The 20062-nt window shown below is 41.7% G+C and overlaps 1 protein-coding gene across 2 annotated transcripts in view; it reads left to right on the forward strand.

The window, feature by feature from the left end:
- Positions 1-18636, forward strand: part of LOC148156074 (NLR family CARD domain-containing protein 3-like) — a 43807-nt gene extending 25171 nt beyond the window's left edge. Inside the window, exons 1-7 of one of the 2 annotated variants that reach the window (XM_088010599.1) lie at positions 2511-2593; positions 5172-5312; positions 7233-7318; positions 7835-9611; positions 13285-13479; positions 14947-15117; positions 18356-18636. In XM_088010599.1, the coding sequence (XP_087866725.1) occupies positions 5191-5312; positions 7233-7318; positions 7835-9611; positions 13285-13479; positions 14947-15117; positions 18356-18359 (2355 nt within the window). In that variant the 5' untranslated portion in view covers positions 2511-2593; positions 5172-5190 and the 3' untranslated portion in view covers positions 18360-18636. Of the gene's footprint in view, positions 1-2510; positions 2594-5171; positions 5313-7232; positions 7319-7834; positions 9616-13284; positions 13480-14946; positions 15118-18355 lie in introns of those variants that run through there. The other variant, XM_088010600.1, reaches the window with a different exon arrangement.
- Positions 18637-20062: the final 1426 nt, after the last annotated feature.

The raw sequence follows: 20062 nt of genomic DNA on the forward strand, positions 1-20062 counted from the left end.
GTTCATCTGCTGAACAGTTCATCTGCTGAACAGTTCATCTGCTGAACAGTTCATCTGAACAGTTCATCTGCTGAACAGCTCATCTAATGAACAGTTCATCTGATGAACAGCTCATCTAATGAACAGTTCATCTGATGAACAGTTCATCTAATGAACAGTTCATCTGATGAACAGTTCATGTGATGAACAGTTCATGTGATGAACAGTTCATCTGAACAGTTCATCTAATGAACAGTTCACCTAATGAACAGTTCATCTGCTGCAGCTGAACAATGAGCTGAATATCTTCATGGATCAGAACCGCCTCATCAAACTCAGAGGTTCTCCCAGTTCAGTTCATCACTGAATGATTCGAGTGGTTCTGAAGTCCTGGTCAGATTCTGTTTCCATGGAAACCTTCAGGTCGTTTTCTCTGGTCTGGTCTCTTTGCTCCTTTAGATTCTGAAACATCAGCAGCACCAAGCTGAGTTTTCCTCCTGTGCAGCTTGTGCTCCATCAGGCGCTTCTTGCTCCTGATTCTGTTGCTGTTCTTTCTGGACCGGATCCAGAAGGGAACCTGGAACCAGTTGGACTTTCTGCAGATGATGTGGTTCTGTTTGTGTTCAGACTGTGACCCTCATGTGGCCTGAAGTGGTTCCAGGCCAAAGTGAAGCTGTTTGCTGAGATCCAGCTCAGGGTCCAGAACCTTGTGGCCCGCTGCCTCCAGGTTGGGACGGATCTCAGACTCCAGCTGAGACGTTCAGACGTCTGGATGTTTGGGTGATAAATGACGGCGGGATGGAGCTGCAGAAGATCAGAGGCTTTTAAAGGAACCTGATCTGGAAAACCATCAGCATGAAATGAAGCTGAGCTGAAGAAGCTGAAGGGTCTCAGGCTGAAACCCGTTTCTCAGCTGCTGGTCCGGTTTGGACCATGGAGACCCTCAGGGTTCAGAGACCGGCTCCTCACAGTTTCCAGAACCAGAACTGAACAGTTTCTATGTTCTTACTGGAAAACATGGAGAGATGATGGACCTGAAAGGGGGCGGAGCTTCCAGCGGCGTCTGATGGATGATTGGATGAATTACAGCTGGTGTTTTGGGGGCGGGGCCTGTGGTTCTGACCCGTTAGCTTGTAGCGGTGAGCTGGTTATCGTGTTGATCTGGTTTCTGTGTCGGCTGTAGAAAGCGGCTCTGCTGGAGGTTTTAAAGTTTCCAGGTTTTTCCAGGTTTTCCAGGTTCCTGAACATCAGAAGGTCATGAAGAGGTTTTATTCTTCTGCTCTAATCTGGAAAAATCATTTCAGTCCAAACATGGAAACAAGAGCCGTCGTTGTTCTGACATCACGTCTCAAACAGAGGCTTTAATGGCTGAGAGGCCATGACCTCTGACCCCTCTGGGTTAAAGCTGCTTCCCTTCAGCTGGTTGAACACAGAATCTTTGTTTCTGTAAATGAACTGAAACAGCGTTTAGTTCAGATAACTGCTGTCCAAACTTATCGCTTTGAGACAAAACTGTCGTTTAATAATGAATGAGAACCAAACCTGAAGAAGCTGCTGCTGCCATGAACAAGAACTCTGAGCTTCTGCAGTCTAATGTAGACCTGAAATGATATTTGAAGCATCTAAATACTGTATATCTATGTTAAATAACTGCTAAATATTCTAATGAAACTGCGGCTCTATAGAAACGTGAATGTAAATGTTGAGTCTGGATAAATTAGCATTAAATTCTCCATGTAGTAAAAACGTCTCTTTCCTTCCAGCTGCTTGTAAATAAACATGGCGGCTCTCAGAAACTAATGGAAACATTTCTGACCAGGAGGTTAAAGTTCGCTAACTTCAGTTAAACTGGAGACTCTGAGTTTACATGACAAACAACAGAAACTGCATTAAAGCTGCAGTTCAACACAATGACATAATGAAAACTGTCTGACGCCTCGTTGTCCTGCTGCCTCCTGGTTTCTACAACGTTACAAACGACGGTGGCGTCGGCGGTGGGAGTTCGCCTGAGAATCGGTGGATCATCAGATCGGTTCTGGTCGACCCGCCTCGTCGTTTGGGTCGGTCAGACACTTCACCTCCTTCCTGCTGGTGTTGGTCAGAAGGCCGATGTGTGAATGTGTCCTTTGATATATAAACGACATTATAAGTAAAATTCATTATTAAAAATAAACCAAAATATCAGCATTCTTTTCTCCAAAATGATTTTTTCAGTCTAGTTTTTACATCGTAGATATAAATCAGTGAAATTAGTTTTTTGTCCGATTAGTAATTTTAGGATAATTAACTGTTGGTAATATTACAGAATTTCTCGATTAATTTTACAACTTCTAATATTTTCACAATAAATTTCTATGTTTTTTTTATATTTAATAACTGTAAAAATTATGTGAAATTCATGTTTCTTGAGTTTTGGTAATTCCATGTATTTTCTACTGTATTATAATGTTCTGGATGTTACAGTCTGTAACTAATGGTATTTTTTATTACTTTAAATTGTCCAAATATTTTTTACAGTACATCAGCAGGTGAGCTCCTCCTCCTCCTCACCTGGATCAGCTGATCACCTGGAGCATCTCCATTTTGTGACCCAGACGTCTCAGCAGCAGGTCCAGTGAGTAAACACACTTTATAGAAAACTGGTTCTGACCCGTTTTCAGGCTTTTCTCTGTTTCCGGGTCAGAGAAACAGAACCGACCGAACCTTTCAGTCAGTTTGATCTAATCTGAGCAGAAACTTCCGCTGTTTAAATATAATCTCTGTTTGTGTAAAAGTGGTTTAATGTCAGATTTATTATCGCGCTGCTGTCATTTAACGCTCTGAATAGAAAGTTTGTCACTTTTCCTCTGGAAATAAACGTCTTTAAGTTGTGACGCCTGTCAGACAGCGGCCTGTTGGACGTTATGATCTCAGTGTGGATCAACAGGTTTGTTGAGCCACTAGAGGATCATGGGAAATGTAGTTGAACTCCTCTGACTGCAGAACCTTTTAATATAGAAACACTGAAAGTTTTTTAACTTTATTGTTAAAATCTGAACTATTAACTGTAAATATTTATTCCACAAATCAAATGAGGATTTTTGACGCTTCTGTTATGATGAAAACACACAAGTCATGTTACTGAGTGAAACAGAAACTGAAACTAACTTTGTTCTTCAGGCTCCATTTTGAGACGGAGGACAGAAATAACTTGTCGTTTTCAGACAGAAGGTTTTTATTATTATGTCTCTAGAACATAATGACACTGGAGTGGCGCCTCAGTGATCAATAGATGAATAAATAAAGTCTTAATCAGCCACTAGGGGGCAGCATGAGGCTGTGGGTGTGTCTGCAGGGGGCAGAGAGGATGAAGGTGGACAGATTGATTCTCAGCTCTGGGGAAAAAGCTGATCTTTATCCAGAAAGTGGTTGTTCACTTTCTGGACCTGCAGCGTTTCCAGACGGTACCAACAGTTTGTGGATCATCAGCAGCAACACAACTGGCCTTCCTCTGCAGTCGGCCAGCAGATATCAGGTCCAGGTTCGGTACCTGATCCCACGACCCACTGGGCCGTTTTCTCCACCCGGGCCAAGTCCTTTTGGTCCTGGGTTGTTGTCGTCCCACCCAGTCCTGCTGAGGAAGAGGATGCTCTTCATCATGGCTCTGTAGACGTTCTGGAGCCGCGGAGCAGGAAGTCCCGCCCTTTGCTACTTCCTGAGGAAGAACAGAGGTGTTCAGTGACCAGGTCGGGTCCGAGGTGACCCGGATGTCCAGGAATCTGATGTTGTCTCCCTACACACTCCACCACCTCCACCTGGACTGGAACAGGTGGTGACTGTCAGATTTTCCTACCGTAGAGCATCGATCTGCGCTTCCCCTCTCGGTGGGACGGATAGAAGATCGTCTGTCATGGATCCATGTTGGGGTCGAGCTTTACTGGATTTATTTAATTTAAGGGCTGATCAAGGAAGGATTTAGACGGAAAATGAAATGAATTGAAATGGAGACTTTACTGTGAATCGTTGCTGCTTATAAATTGTTGTTACATGAAGAAACACATTTATATTTCATGAGAGAAATATTTAACAAAGTGCCACAACTTAGTTACTGCGACTGAGATCTACAGGATCCCACATGATCCCACATTTAGGCAGCACCAACACCTGGAGGTGATCTGATTGTGAGCAATAATGATATGAATATAAACTAAATAAGAACTTAATGAGTCTTTTAAAGAGCAGAACTGGTTTCATCTTAGTAGGAAAAACCAGAACAAAAACACTTTAAACTACCACAGAGTATTAAAACCATAATAAGATGAAAATAAAATATAATTTTTTGGAAGAAATTCATAATATTACCAGAATAAAGTTGTTATATTCTGACTTTATTCTCATATTTTATATATTTCCTTAGTGTGTCCATAATACTCCATCCTGTTAAACTGCTTTTCCTGATGATTTAAATCCTAAAATGTGACACATCTCTCCTTCCTCTGCAGTCTGGGGTTCATCAGAAACTGAAGTTTCTCTGATCTGTGGAGTCAAAGCAGATTTAAACTCAACAGATTTCCCTCTTCCTCCTCTCTGAGTTGTTTCTTTTCCAGTTGGACTTGTTGTTTCTCCTGCAGCAGTGAGAAACTCTTTGTCTCTCTAAGCTGAAACCTGAACAGATCTGCTGGAAGCTGAGAGATCAGATCCTCCTCATGATCTCCATGGATCACCTGATCCTGAATCTCTCTGATTGTTGGTCCATCTGGAAAATATTCCTTCCACATATTCCTGCCTCTCTGACTGAACCGACTCTCAGCAGGACTGGCAGCCCGTCTAAAGGAGGTCTGGACCCCAAAGGTTTCAGAACCGCTGCTTTAACTGAGCCCATCTGTTCAGGACCAACACATCACCACTTCATAGGAAATGTTCACTCCTTCATTCACTACATCTGACCTCACTCTGGATGTTTCTGCAGACCTGGAACATGATTCCAGTTCAGGTTTCAGGTTTTAAATGTTGTTAATAAAGTCAGAAGTTCTCCAGGAGGTTCTGGATCAGCCAGCAGACATCAGAAGGTCCTGAAGAAGTGAAGGAGAGAACAATTCAAACCCAGATGGTTCCTGCTGGATCAGGTTCCTCTGATCCTCTGAACACATGATGGGATCAACTTTCTGCTGACTGGATCACTGGGAACTGACTGGTTCTGGTTTCTCTTTCAGACTCACTGAAATCCAGAAGATGGAAGATTTGGACCTAAAGCAGGACAGAGCAGAACCTGCAGGATCCGTCTGTCCCTCTATGAGGAGTGACTGGTCCAAAGGAGAACCTCCAGGCTTCAGTACTGAACCAGAACCATCAGAGTAAGAAACCAGTTTCTAACTGATTCCTGTGACTCCACACAGATTTATTTAATATTAACTTGTTTATCTTCAACAAATAAATAAAAGAAACTTAATTTTTCTGCCAACTTAAAGCTGAGTAGACATGAGGAATGTCAGCCAATCAGAGGAGTTTTAATGAGGCTTCAGTGAGTCAGAGATGGATGGAAACGATCCATGGAAACAGAAACAACCAGAACTTTAGAGAGATAAACCCACTGAGAGAGGAAACTTCTTTACTGGGACCAGTCTACATACTGGAAATACTGGGACCAGTCTATATACTGGGAACACTGGGACCAGTCTATATACTGGAAGCACTGGGACCAGTTTATATGCTGGGGACACTGGGACCAGTCTATATACTGGGGACACTGGGACCAGTCTATATGCTGGGGACACTGGGACCAGTCTATATGCTGGGAACACTGGGACCAGCCTATATACTGGGAACACTGGGACCAGTTTATATGGGACCAGTTTATACACTGGGAACACTGGGCCCAGTCTGTATAATGGGAACACTGAGCCCAGTCTATATACTGGGAACACTGGGACCAGTCTATATACTGGGAACACTGGGACCAGTCTGTATAATGGGAACACTGAGCCCAGTCTATATACTGGGAACACTGGGACCAGTCTATATACTGGGAACACTGGGACCAGTCTGTATAATGGGAACACTGAGCCCAGTCTATATACTGGGAACACTGGGACCAGTCTATATACTGGGAACACTGGGACCAGTCTATATACTGGGCCCATGTGATCCAGGTTGATGATCCAGAACTTTAACCTTCTGCTTCTCTGCAGCAGTTTGTGTTCTGGAGCCTCATAAATCGTGTGAACAAAAAATGTCTGGTCCCATATTTTATGAAAAGTCGGCATGTATAAAAATTAACTTTGCGTCAAGGTTTGCATAAATATACCGACACTTTTTCACTGGCATGAAAATGTGCAGCAGCCACACAAACTTTTCTCACTAAATACTGAAATCTGACGACATTCAGTTATTTAGACCAAGAAGCATCAAACTCTGTTTTTCATGATTTTAATATTTTATTGCTTAAACGTAAAAGATGAAACTGAACTGCATTTATCCTCAGACAATAAGCTAAAACACACACAGAAAATAAAGAAAATAAAAGTAAAAGGATGTGAAAACCTCACTAGAGCGTAAATAATACTTTCCCTCAGTTTTTGTCTCATAAAGATGTAACTCATCGCTCTGAATGCATCTATGGAGTAATTTCATTCTCACTAAAAAAGAAAACAGGTTGGATCAGCAGATTAACTCCAACCTGCTGATTAAAAATAATCAACAGGTTTGATTATTGAAGGTGATCAGGTGTGGAGACAATCAGGTCCATCAGTAGCTGCATCCAGGTGAGCAGCTACCTGAGGAGCTTTGGCTCTGATGGAGAACAATGGAAGGATTCAGAGGGAGGATTGATCAGAGATCAGATTGATCTGATGGTTTATTAGAGTTTAGATTAATCCAGACGGATCATCCTGGATCTCTGAGCAGAACTTAAAGAAGGAGCCGACCGGTACCGGTACCGCTCCAGCTGCAGCCGTCCTTCAGTCGAGCCGCTTTGTGAATGAGCCTTATGGACATAAAGCATCTTTATTCTGTAAATGTAAACTTATAAACATGATTCTACTATTTAGAATAAACGTCCACTTTCCCACTCAGAGACTCTCTGTCCTTTTGGAAATTAGGATTCCTAAAATGTGATGCATGGTTTTATGCATCCGATTTTTTTGTGCGCTGAACTTTTCTAAATTTTTCTGTCCTCCAAGTTTTAGTGTCTTTTATGCATGAGGCCCCTGATCTTCTTCAGTGTTTTTATCTCAGAGTTTCTCAGTAATTGATCTGAATAACATTTTGTGTTTCAGAGATCAGAACCTCAGACTGAGAGCAGAACCTGCAGGATCCGTCTGTCCCTCTATGAGGAGTGGCTGGTCCAAGGAAAACTATATTGGTGAACATTGCTATCTTAAAACATTTCTTGAAATGAGACAAATTTCTTCTTGTTCTAAATCTTTATTGAAGTTCAAAACAAAAAAAGATACACATTGTACATCAGTTGAAAATCTGAAGAATTTAAACAAAGAATTTTGGTTTGTTTTGGAGCAAGATGGGGTGATGGTGATGTCATCGGCCAAAATTATAACTTTTAATATTTCAAAGACATAAACTGCAAAAACGGCAGTTTTAATGGCACAAACCTGCACAAACGGAGCACTAACAAACTAGCCCACTTTGGTTTGTTTTGGAGCAATATTGAGGGATGGTGAACTCTGGATGACCTAAAAAATAATTTTTCATATCTCAGAAACCAAAACTGCACAAACGAAAATTTTAACAGCACAAACCTGCACAAACGGAGCACTAACCATTCAGACTATTTGCTGGATTTTTTGACGTGGGTGGGGTGTCAGCTTCACACAGATTAATCAGTGTCATGTTTTTAATGCAGTTGTTTCTTCTGTTTCAGCAGATGTTGGTCTGCAGGAGGTTCTAAAGGAACATAAGATCAGTCTGAGGAGGAGATATGAATGTGTGACTGAAGGAAGTGATGTAACAGGAAGTAGAACCCTCCTCAACAGGATCTACACTGATCTCTACATCACAGAGGGTTGGAGTGAAGAGGTTAATACCCAACATGAGGTGAAGCAGCTGGAGAGAGCTTCCCAGATCCAGAACCTCCATGACTCTCCAATCAGGTGCCAGGACATCTTTAAATCCTTCCCTGACCAACTTGGAGCCATCAGAGTGGTTCTGACCAACGGCGTCGCTGGTGTTGGAAAAACTGTCTCAGTGCAGAAGTTCACTCTGGACTGGGCCGAGGGCTTGGAGAACCAGGATGTCAGTGTGGTGGTTCTGCTGTCGTTCAGGGAGCTGAACCTGATCAGAGATCAGCAGCACAGTCTTCTCTCACTGCTCCATGTTTTCCATCCAACACTCCAGAAGCTCCCAGCAGAGCAGCTGGCTAAATGCAAACTGCTCTTCATCTTTGATGGCCTGGATGAAAACAGACTTTCACTGGACTTCAGCAGCAGGCAGCTGGTTTCTGACGTCACACAGAAGTCATCAGTCAACGTTCTGCTGACAAACCTCATCAAGGGGAAGCTGCTTCCCTCGGCTCTCATCTGGATAACTACCAGACCTGCAGTGGCCAATCAGATCCCTCCTTCATGTGTTTCCAGGGCAACAGAAGTACGAGGCTTCACCGACGCCCAGAAGGAGGAGTATTTCAGGAAGCGGTTCAGTGATGAAGAGCTGTCCAGCAGAATCATCTCCCACATTCAGACCTGCAGGAGCCTCCACATCATGTGTGGAATCCCAGTCTTCTGCTGGATCACTGCTACGGTTCTGGAGAACATGTTGACCTCAGAGCAGAGAGGAGAGCTGCCCAAGACCATGACTGACATGTACTCACACTTCCTGCTGGTCCAGACAAAAAGGAAGAAGAACAAGTACCATGGAGGACATGAGACAAGTTCACAGGAGCTGATGGAGGCTGACAGGGAAGTTCTTCTGAAACTGGGGAGGCTGGCGCTGGAACATCTGGAGAAAGGAAACATCATGTTCTACCAAGAAGACCTGGAGCAGTGTGGTCTGGATGTCACAGAGGCCTCAGTGTACTCAGGAGTTTGTACAGAGATCTTCAAAAGAGAGAATCTGATCTTCCAGAAACCAGTTTACTGCTTTGTTCATCTGAGCATCCAGGAGTTTCTGGCTGCAGTTTACATGTTCCACTGTTTCACCAGCAGGAAAACAGGGGTGATGGAGAAGTTCCTGGGAAGAAATTACTTTGAAACATCACTGGAGGATTTCATGAACAGAGTTATGTCTAAATCCCTCAGCAGTAAAAATGGCCACCTGGATCTGTTTGTTCGCTTCCTTCATGGTCTCACTCTGGAGTCCAACCAGAGTCTGTTAGGAGGCCTGCTGGGTCGGACAAAGAACAGTCCAGAAACCATCCAGAGAATCATCAACAATCTGAAGGAGATGAACTCTGATAGAATCTCTCCTGACAGAAGCATCAACATTTTCCACTGCCTGGTGGAGATGAACCACCTCTCAGTGTTTCAGGAGATCCAACAGCTCCTGGAATCAGGGAAGAAACTCTCAGAAATCCAGTGTTCAGCTCTGGCCTTCATGCTGCAGATGTCAGAGGTTCTGGATGAGTTGGACCTGGAGAAGTACAACACATCAGAATCGGGCCGACTGAGACTGGTTCCAGCTGTGAGGAACTGCAGAAAGGCTCGGTGAGTCCAGATCAGTGATGGCTTAGTATCTTTGGAAAACTTTAATCAGATTATTGATTACCTGATGTGGAAAGTAACTAAGTTACATGAAAAGTAACTTTTCTAGTTACTTTAGCAGCTGCTAACGACAACGCTCCACCACCTGTGAAAATGACATAAAGCTTTGCCAAAACTTAATTCTAAGTTATTTTATAAAGGTAACATCAACAATGTGTCTCACTTATAAGGTTGAACTGAAGGGCAGATTGTTTAATGGTTACAACATAAATAACTGTAGGAATCTCTGTGTTTTCCTCTATTGTCTATAAACTCTAGATAGGATTTTAGCCCCCCCCGCCCCCTCCCTGCCCCAGCCTCCAGGTTCTGTGTTACGGCCCTGTGGTTGCTGTCATAGCTCAGCACACAGAGCTTCTCCTGCTGCTCCACAGCTCATATCACCTTCTGCACAGATTTATGACACTTATCTTAATATTAATGATTATAATTGTGTTTAGTTGCAAAACTTTACAGACTTGTTCATTCGTGGCTGTTTTCATGTTTATTGCTGTTCATATTAGTCTCAATGTTTGCAGTTTTCTGGAGCATAAAGCAAAGCTTGATGTCATTCACAGCAAATATATTAACTTGACATTAACAAAGACACAGCAGGACGGATCATCTGGGAAATGATGGACAGGGAGAGTCTGACTGAAACTACCTGGATGTCAGACAAATTCTGGGGTTTATTATGTGTCTCTGCTCATTTCCAAACCCAAATGAGGAACTTCACATTCAGAAACAAAACCAGAAAACTGCAAGCGACTTTAGAAAAAACAAGCCCAGAGTCACTTATAATAATCAGACTTGGTGACAGAAACTCAATAGTTCCTGATTTTCCATCAACAAAATGTTCATCTCCCTCCATTGTTTACGTTTCTGTCGCTGCTGATCCTGTCGCATAGAAACGGCCGTCGCTCCCCAAGACACGTAGAAGTAACTTTAGTCTGATTACTGGATTTGAAAAAGCAGCGTTACTGAAAAAACTGGTCCAGATGTCTTCATTATATTCATTCACACAATGAATGCTGTGTGAATGCAGCATTCATTGTTTGCATTGTTGCTCTGTTTCTTCTTTGTTGCTCAAATTGCTTCTGGTGGTTTTTGGCCTTTACTTCCTTCATTCTTTGGACGATTTCAATCATCTAAACATTCAGCTGCTCCAGGACAGCATTGCTGCAGCTTTTAATGTTTAGAGGTTTTTTACAATATTCCAATTTTTATCAGTCTTCAACTATAAAATTCTATAAAACAGTTTTTTCTGACAGATCCAATGAATCACAGAAACATTTTTAACTTTCACTCATTGAGCCGCTTCCCCATAATTCACATCTATGGATCTTTGACTCTTTTCTATAAAATCCCTGTTTAAGGTTTGATGGAAACTTAGACCATTAAAATAAACTCCTGCATCAAAATTGTTGCCCTTTAAACCTATGTAGTCGCTGCCCGCCGTGCGGTGTACAAGCATGTGACGCATTAATAAGGCTTCGTAATAACATGGACGCATACCGAGTTTTCATTTCGACTCTGTTGGACAGCACGGACTTCAAACTTTATAAAACTGGTGTTTTTATATTGGTTTTGTGGTTATTTACTTCAAAATAAAGCCAGAAATAAGATCGATCATTTCCGCCTTATTTTGTGGGGTCTAAATGTACCACATTTCGAAACAACCAATAAAAATGTGTTGACAGTCTGTTGCTAGGTAGAACGGAGACTCGCGGAAAGAGACGAGGGGGGGGGATTTGGATACGGCAAGAGACTAGGGCACAGTGATGCTGTGGATTTTACTAAGAGTGTTTCGATGGGTTTTTTAGACGATAAGTGTGTTAGTTAGAGTTCGTGGTGTGTGCAGGGTTAGTAGTAGTTTTGCTAGCTATCGCTACATGGCTTCATAGCGAGTGCTGACGCACAGAGAAGAGAGACTGCACGCCGGGATGGCCATTTAGACCTCGTCTTTAAAGGGTTAATCTAGTTGGAAACTTTGTGAACCAACTTTTCTTCTGCCCACTAGTTTCCTCTGAGGTTATAAATGAGCAACATGAATGGATGGTTCTGTAACCTCTGTCTGCTGCCAGTCTTGGTCTGGATTCTCTTGCAAAAGAGATTTTCAGTCTCAGTGGGATTTTCCTGGTGAAATGAAGGTTAAATAAATAAATTAGTGATTGTTGTCTGCTGTCATAAAAAGTCATTTCTGGAGGAGTCCTGGTTTCTGTCAGATCCTCCCAAAGCTCTGAGAATCTGCTTCCAGAGCTGGAACCATTTTCCTCATCAACTCTTCATCTGCAGCCTTTATGAAGCTGTTAATGTCCATAAAGACCTGGAGAGACATGAGCTGCATCACTCTAGAGCAGCTGACCAAACTGTTGGAGACCAGGATCTACTTTTTCTCTCACCAGCTGGCTGAGATCTACCACTCACCCACAGAAACTGTAAATAAAACTATTTTCTATGCAGATATACATCAGTTATAGCAGACATATGGAAGTGATGGAAAACCTGATGCAGTTTCTTCCTCAGTGAGATTCTGACACTGGGAGGAGGTTACTGGTTCCTCAGTCAGAAGCTGGTTGGAAACCTGAGGCCAGCAGGAATCAATCAGTCATGGTAGATCTGAACTTTGACCTTAATATGAGAAACTACAGACTGATAGGAGGAACCAAAGAGTTGAGTTAAAATCTTGTGATATTTTTCCTCCAACAGGATCCAGAGGAATCAAACCAGATGTTGGACTGGATTTTATTTCAATGTCATTCATGAATGTTAGAGCCTCATTTTCAACAGTGGAGCTATAAATGTTGAAAAATGTTATTATTTTGGAGAAAATCTCATCAATATCAATATTTCCACTAAATAAGAGACAAATATAAATATCATGTTTGATGGAGGAAAAGCCTCTCAGACTCTGAGCTCAAAGCAAGATGCCAGAGAACCAAACTAATATTTTTATATTAGACAATTAATTTAATTCCACATAATTATCACCATATGAGTGATTTGTTTGTTAAATACTTAATGAAATATATTTGTCCTTTGATGTTTGTTGTGAATGACTTATACTCACAAATGAACGAGGTAATTAGTCCAATTGTGTCGTTTATTGAACGTTCAAAAACTACAGCAGCTGTAATGAGCCACAGACAAACTAGAGAAGCTGAAGTTTGTCTAGAAAATGGATGAATAGAAACTATTTTCTGATCATCACCATCCGCTCCACCATGTTGGTCTGTTAGGATATCAGCTCCACTGGTTTCATCCGTTCCTTCATCTTCCAATGAAAATCCTGTTTAAAGTCATGTGATGAAGAGCTTCTGGTCCAGATTGTTGCTGCAGCAGTCAGAGCTCAGCAGGAAGAAACAGGGAGGTTTGCTAACAGGTAGCCAAGATGGCCGCCACTAAAACCTTCAGCTGTTCTGAGAACATGAAGCCTGAACTATTGGAACCTGTTGCTCAGCTTTTCTATTAAATGGATCTTTGAACAAAACCAGAACCAGGATGTTAGTTATGAAATGATCAAACTCAGTAAATTGGTGTGAAGACCAGATGTTCATCAGATGATATCAATGTTATCATATGTGTTTATATAGATGATCTGGTTTAATCAGAACTGACTTTATTTCTTCTCTAATCACAGACTTGGTGGCTGTAAACTCAGAGAGGCTGAATATGAAGTTGTGGCTTCAGCTCTGAAGTCCAACCAACATCTGACTGAACTGGAAATCAGTCAGATCCACATAAATGGAGCTAAAGATGAAAACATTACAGACTCTGAACTGAATGGTCTGTGTGAGATCCTGCAGAGTTCAGTCAGTAAAGTGAAGAGTCTGAGGTTTGTTTTCTCTATTTATCCTATAAAATCTTTCATTAATATTTATTTATCTTCACATTTATTCTGTTTTCTTTAAAAACAATTTGCTCTCTAAATGCCAGAATATAATTTCTAAAATCTTTTTGCTTTGTAAATGAATCATTTTCCTTTTTCAGACTTTGAGAATATTGATCTTTATTTTTCACTTTAAAATGTTTTGGACTGATGAACAAAAATAAGTTAATAAGTCAAATGATGATAATTAATGATGGAGATGTTTCAGTTTGTTCTGAAAAGATTCAGATGATCCGATTGATTTATTTCTCTTTTCTTCTTCACATTAATAATGAAAAGTTCCTCCAGAGTAAAACCAGAACCAGAACCAGACCAGTTATGTTTCATAACCAGAAACTATAACATGAATTAAACTGTCAGCAGCAGCCGGTTCCTCTAGCTCAGCTTTGTCCTGAAGCTGTGGTTCTGTTGGACCGGGTCAGAGAAGAACCGTCTCTTCAGTCTGTCAGTCGGTTGGAGCCTCAGAGACGCTTCATCAGGTCACTGATCAGAAACTTTAGAGCTGATTCAGAGATAATCCATCGTGTTTCTGATGATCAATAATGATCAGATGTGATCAGTGGTAAAGGAGGCCTGTGTCTCACTGCAGCAAACATCTGGTCCTCGTCTCCAACTGTCCTCTGTCTCTGCTGTCCATCCTCTGCTGGGACGTCACCAGGTAGATCGCCAACAACGTCTGCTTGCTGGTGATTGGCTGAGCTGTTGTCATGGCAACATGCAGGTAGCCAGAAGGCAGCATAGCAGCTTGTAGACCAGGACTCTTCAAATCCAGGCCTCCAGGTTCGGTGTCCTGCAGCCTTTAGATGTTTCTGCTTCAACACCTGAATGAAGTGATGAATTGTCCCTCAGGACGCAGTCAGGTTCTCCAGAGTCCTGCTGAACTTTGACCTCATGATGGGACTCAGGGGTTGAAGGCTGCAGGACGCCGGCCATCGAGGCCTGAAGGTGAAGATCCCTGGTCTGGACCGAACCAGAATAAGTTCTCCAAGTATTTACTGTCCCCATAGTTCAGTAAATACTTTGACTTTAGAACAAATACTGAGAACCTGATCACCAGCAGAGCAGCGCCACCTGCTGGATCAACAGAGTCATAGGTTTCTACCAGATACCTGAGATAAACCAACCTTCACTTTGACTCTGATATGAAACTATTTTAACATTTGAATCCATTTTAATTCCCGACCAGAACCACTGAAGGCCCGACTGAAATATTCTAACAACACGTCATAACATGTTCTGGTTCTGCTGGTTTGGACTCTATAAACCAGTTTTACTGGATCAGATATTAAACATCAGTTCGTCATGTTTCTTTTACATTCAGTCAAATTAATTTTCTACATTATTAATTTGTTCATATTTCAGTTTTAACCTGCATCCTGTTGCTTCAGCTCACATCTTTTATTCTTTATTCAGATTGATCCACTGCAGGTTGTCAGAGATCAGCTGTTCTTCTCTGGCCTCAGCTCTGAAGTCCAACCAACATCTGACTGAACTGGACCTGAGCAACAACGACCTGAAAGATTCTGGAGTGAAGGAGCTCTGTGGTTTTCTACAGGATCCTGAATGCAGATTACAACGATTAGGGTAAGAAACCATGTTTTATTCTGGATCTGATGTTTGTGATGTGAAAGTTGTGTTGCCACTAAACTGCAGACAGAAGCTGATATTCTACTGATCCACTCTGAGGATCTTCATGGTAAAGTCTGCTTTCTTCTTCTATGGTTTGGTCCAGTCAAAGTTTCTGTGTTTTCTAAAAGCACCAGCAGTTCCTCCTCCCACCATCACATCCAACCAATCACAGCCTTCATTTCACAGACACCAACCACACCTGCAGAGGGCAGTGTTGTAGTACCCGAGATCGGTCTTGGTCTCAAGACCATTTTTTGTCTCGGTCTCGGGCTCTGAGGACTCAGCATTTTATTTCAAGACCAGTCGAGACCGCAACTGTGAAAATATCACTAAACGTACAGCATACTGTCCAGTTTAACATCTTTGTTTCCGTGGATACAAAACGCACCGATTAAAATTCAAGCAATTACGTGACTTGCCAATAATGTTTTTCTCCCCCTCCCCACCTTTCACTCGCACTCTGCGCTCAGAGATGCGCAGTGGTTCCCTCTCAGCGGCAGAAGATGTCGGAATAGTCAGTAATATAATATCGCTGCATAAATCATAAGAAATCCGATGGCCACAGCTAACTCAGCAGCGCTTCGCTTTCACAGACGGTGACTTAGAAAAGTAGCTCAAAGAAGGTAAGCTCCGTTAACATGATGTTAGCAAAGCTAGCTGTACAGAGACACATAAGCATTGTGATGAAAAAAAGTCACTCACTGCCTGAATTATTGTGCGGAGGTGTTGACTGACTTGTCGCATATATGGGACAACGCTATGTCCAATAGTCTGCAATATAGTGATGACATTCAGGAACAGTCGATTCTTCTGCACGGCTCTTTACTTATTAGATAGGACTGGAGTGTCACTCACTGAGAGCCGGTGTTCTATCAGATTACCATACGCTGTCAGAATAGCAAACATGCAGTGAGTACCATGCCTGCGCATTAAGAAGTCGGTCAGTCAGGAGTTGTCAGTTCACCATACGCAGCACGTTATGACGAAAATAAGTCATTAAATTGTTTTCAATGACAACTATATAGATATACATGTTGTCATGGTTTCAAAGTGTATTCAAAGCAGATCTGGCTGCAGCTGGAGTCAGCTACAACACACGCCCGTACCTACTTAACCGCTAAGTCAGGATGCCATACAACTGTTAAAGTGTATGATGATCTACATCATAATTCTATGTTGCTAATTAAATAAAATTATATGGTAATAACGTGTCTGGCAGATATAGCCATGAGTTTGTGCTAAGCATGTGCTGACCTGACAGAACAGAGCAACATGGACAAACACCCAGGGTGTTATCTATTTAGGGATGGCACGAGACCACCGCGGATCGTAGCACAGAGATGGAAGCAAAGCAGAACCAAGAGTTTGTTCTACTTTTAGATATTAAGTATTTAATATCTAGGTGTTTTTGTGGGAATATGGATCTTTCAGATCAATTTGAGAAGTAATTTTGATCATATTTCACATTTTATCATGTCATGTAGCGTGGGGCGCTGGTCTTGGTCTTCTCTTGGTCTCGGTTTAGGTGGTCTTGACCACAACACTGGCAGAGGGAAGGTCAAAGGTCAGATTGGAGACTAAAGGCTGATAAAACTCTGATATTAGGATCATTAAATGTCTAAATATCTACAAACAATCAGATATAAAATCTGATAAAATGTCTTTATGTCCAAGACAGACTGAGGCTGAATTCACTAAATAATGATGTTCATCCACATCTCTGACCTTCTGATCATAATGATCAATAAACCATCATTGATAAAACCACAAACTTTATTAACCTGTAAAGATGAACAGATGTAGAAACATCAGGAATCAGTTTGACATTTAAATGAATCTGAACTGAAATATTAGAGCTCAGTCCAACAGAAACAGTTACATTTTAATACAGCATCAATTTAATAAATTATCTGAAATAATATGTAAATATTTTCCAAGCTGTGAGTAAATGTGAGGTAAACAAAGTATTCCCTCCTTTCCTGGGTTGTTTCTCATCTCCAGTGTCTGAGGTGAAGCAGCAGGAATCCTGTGAGTTTGTGACAGATGTAGCAGGAAGTTGTGACGTTTTTTTTTTTTTTTTTTTATTCCTTTATTTAACCAGGTAAACCCCATTGAGATCTAGATCTCATTTTCAAGGGGGACCTGGGCAGAAGTCTGCAGTTGACAGAAGGAGCTGGATGGACGACGGAGGGAAGCTGATAGCAGAGCAGCTTTATTTCTAGACGACTTTAAACAGGACAAAGGAGACATGAAGCAGCATCACATGATCCAATAATCAACCAATAAACCATCAATAGCAGATAAACATCAATACAACAGCCCTGATTAAAATAATAAGATAATCATACAGTCAGAATGAAGTAAATGGAAATAGAGCAAAATAACAATAAACTGATTTAATTCAAACTGACAAAAGTCAACATTTGGTTTGAAGCAGGAATTTATAATCAATCTGGGCTATTGATCCTTAGATAAATCAGTCAGTTCAGTTTCCACTCATGTGTTCATGTGTTTATGAATGAGTGAAGTGTAATTATTGCAGCTGTTGATCCTCCAGATAAATCAGTCAGTTCCTCTCAATAGCAGGTTTCTGTCACTGTGGAAATGAGCTACTTCATTAAATCACTGCAGCTTCATTAACAGCTCTGATGTCTCACTTTGGTTCTTAAAGTCCATTTTAATTCCCGACCAGAACCACTGAAGGCCCGACTGAAATATTCTAACACGTCATAATAACATGTTCTGGTTCTGCTGGTTTGGACTCTATAAACCAGTTTTACTGGATCAAAAACAAACCAGATTCCAAAAAGTTGGGACACTAAACAAATTGAATAAAAACTGAATCAATGATGTGGAGATGCCAACATCTAATATTTTATCCACAATAGAAACACAAATCACAGATCAACAGTTTAAACAGAGAATTTATCATTTTAAAGGAGAAATATGATGTTTCAAAATGTCATGACGTCAACAAATCCCAAACTTTGGGAAAAGGCCATTTTTCCCTCTGTGTGGCGTCTCCCCTTCTTCTTCCATCACTCAGACGTCTGGGGACAGAGGAGACCAGTTTCTCAGGTTTAGAAATAGGAATGCTCTCCATTCATGTCTAATACAGGCCTCTAACTGTTCAGTCGTCTTGGGCCTCTTTGTGGCACCTTCCTCTTTATGATGGGCCAAATGTTCTCTATAGGTAAAGATCTGGACTGCAGGCTGGACATTTCAGAACCCGGATCCTTCTCCTACGTAGCCATGATGCCGTGATTGCTGCAGAATGTGGTCTGGCATCATCTTGTTGAAAAATGCAGGGTCTTCCCTGAAAGAGACGACGTCTAGATGGGAGCATATGTTGTTCTAGAACCTGAACATAGTTCTCTGCATTAATGGGCCTTTCCAGACATGCAAGCTGTCCAGGCCACCAGCTCTCATGCAGCCCCAGACCATCAGTGATGCAGCTTCTGAACGGAGCGTTGATAACAACCTGGGTTATCCTTGTCCTGTCTGGTCCGGATGACATGGTGTCCCAGTGGTCCATAAAGAACTTCAAATCGTGACTCATCTGACCACAGAACAGTCGTCCATTTTGCCTCCCTCCATGTTAAATGACTCCTGGCCCAGTGCAAACGGCTGAGCTTTTGGAGCTTAGCAATGGCTTCCTCTTTGCTCTGTAGAGTTTCAGCTGGCAGCGGCGGATGGCAGGTGGATTGTGTTCACTGACGATGCTTTCTGGAAGTATTCCTGAGCCCAGGCTGTCATTTCCTTTCCTGTTTGAGGTGCAGCAACGTTTAAGGGCCCGGAGATCACGAGCATCCAGTAGTTTTACGGCCTTGACCCTTAAGCACAGCGATTGTTCCAGATTCTCTGAATCTTTTGATGATGTTATGCACGGTTGATGATGATAACTTAAAAGTATTTGCCATTTTATGCTGGGTAACACCATTCTGGTATTGCTGCACCATCTTTCTGTGTAACAATGGTGGAATCGGTGATCCTCTCACCATCTTGGCTTCAGAGAGACTCTGACACTCTAAGAAGCTTTTTATACCCAATCATGTTGTCAATTGACCTAATTAGTGTCAATTGGTCTCCAACTGTTTGTTATATGTTATATTTCCTTTTTCCAGCCACTTATTGCTACTTGTCCCAACTTTTTTGGGATTTGTAGACACTGAAATTTTGAATCAACATATTTTAAAATGTTACATTTACTCAGATTAAACTTTTGATCTGCTATCTATGTTCTATTACAAATAAAATATTGACATTTGCCATCTCCACATCATTCCATTCAGTTTTTATTCACAGTTTGTTTAGTGTCCCAACTTTTTTGGAATCCGGTTTGTATTTCCTCCAGGCTGAAAGAATCATAAAGAAAGTTATTAAGAAAAGTGGAGGTCAGGCTTCCACTGATAGTGTAACTCTGGATTATTGACAGAACAAAGGAGATTATTGCAGATCTTTCCAACCAGCAGTTGTCAGACTTTCTCAACCACCGATGGGGAAATGTTGATTTTTATCATCTACAAAAGGAAATACAGTTTTATTAATATTTCAAAGTATTAACAGTTTAAGCTCCAGTTTCTTGTGTGTTTTCCTCTTGTGAAAATGTCCAATTCAGACCTTGGGCTCTACCTCAACGCAGCGGCGTCGGATTCATTTTTGAGGTATTGGGGCCATGGGGTGTTTCGTCACCTCTGTTACACTTTGAATGTCAGCCATCATATCAACTTGTTCAGTTGATATGATGGCTCCTGTCAATCAATTCAGTGGGTTTGTCGCCATTTGTCCCGAACAGTAAATATCCCTTACCTGGTGGACAACGTTTCTGAGTCTACCATGCGCTGCGGTCATAGAGGTTTGGTGGAAAACAATCAGAACAAAATGTAAAAGTTGTCAGTGG

This window comes from Poecilia mexicana, unplaced genomic scaffold (assembly GCF_051168715.1).
Source record: "Poecilia mexicana isolate PSO_F unplaced genomic scaffold, ASM5116871v1 scaffold_12, whole genome shotgun sequence".
NCBI lineage: Eukaryota > Metazoa > Chordata > Actinopteri > Cyprinodontiformes > Poeciliidae > Poecilia > Poecilia mexicana.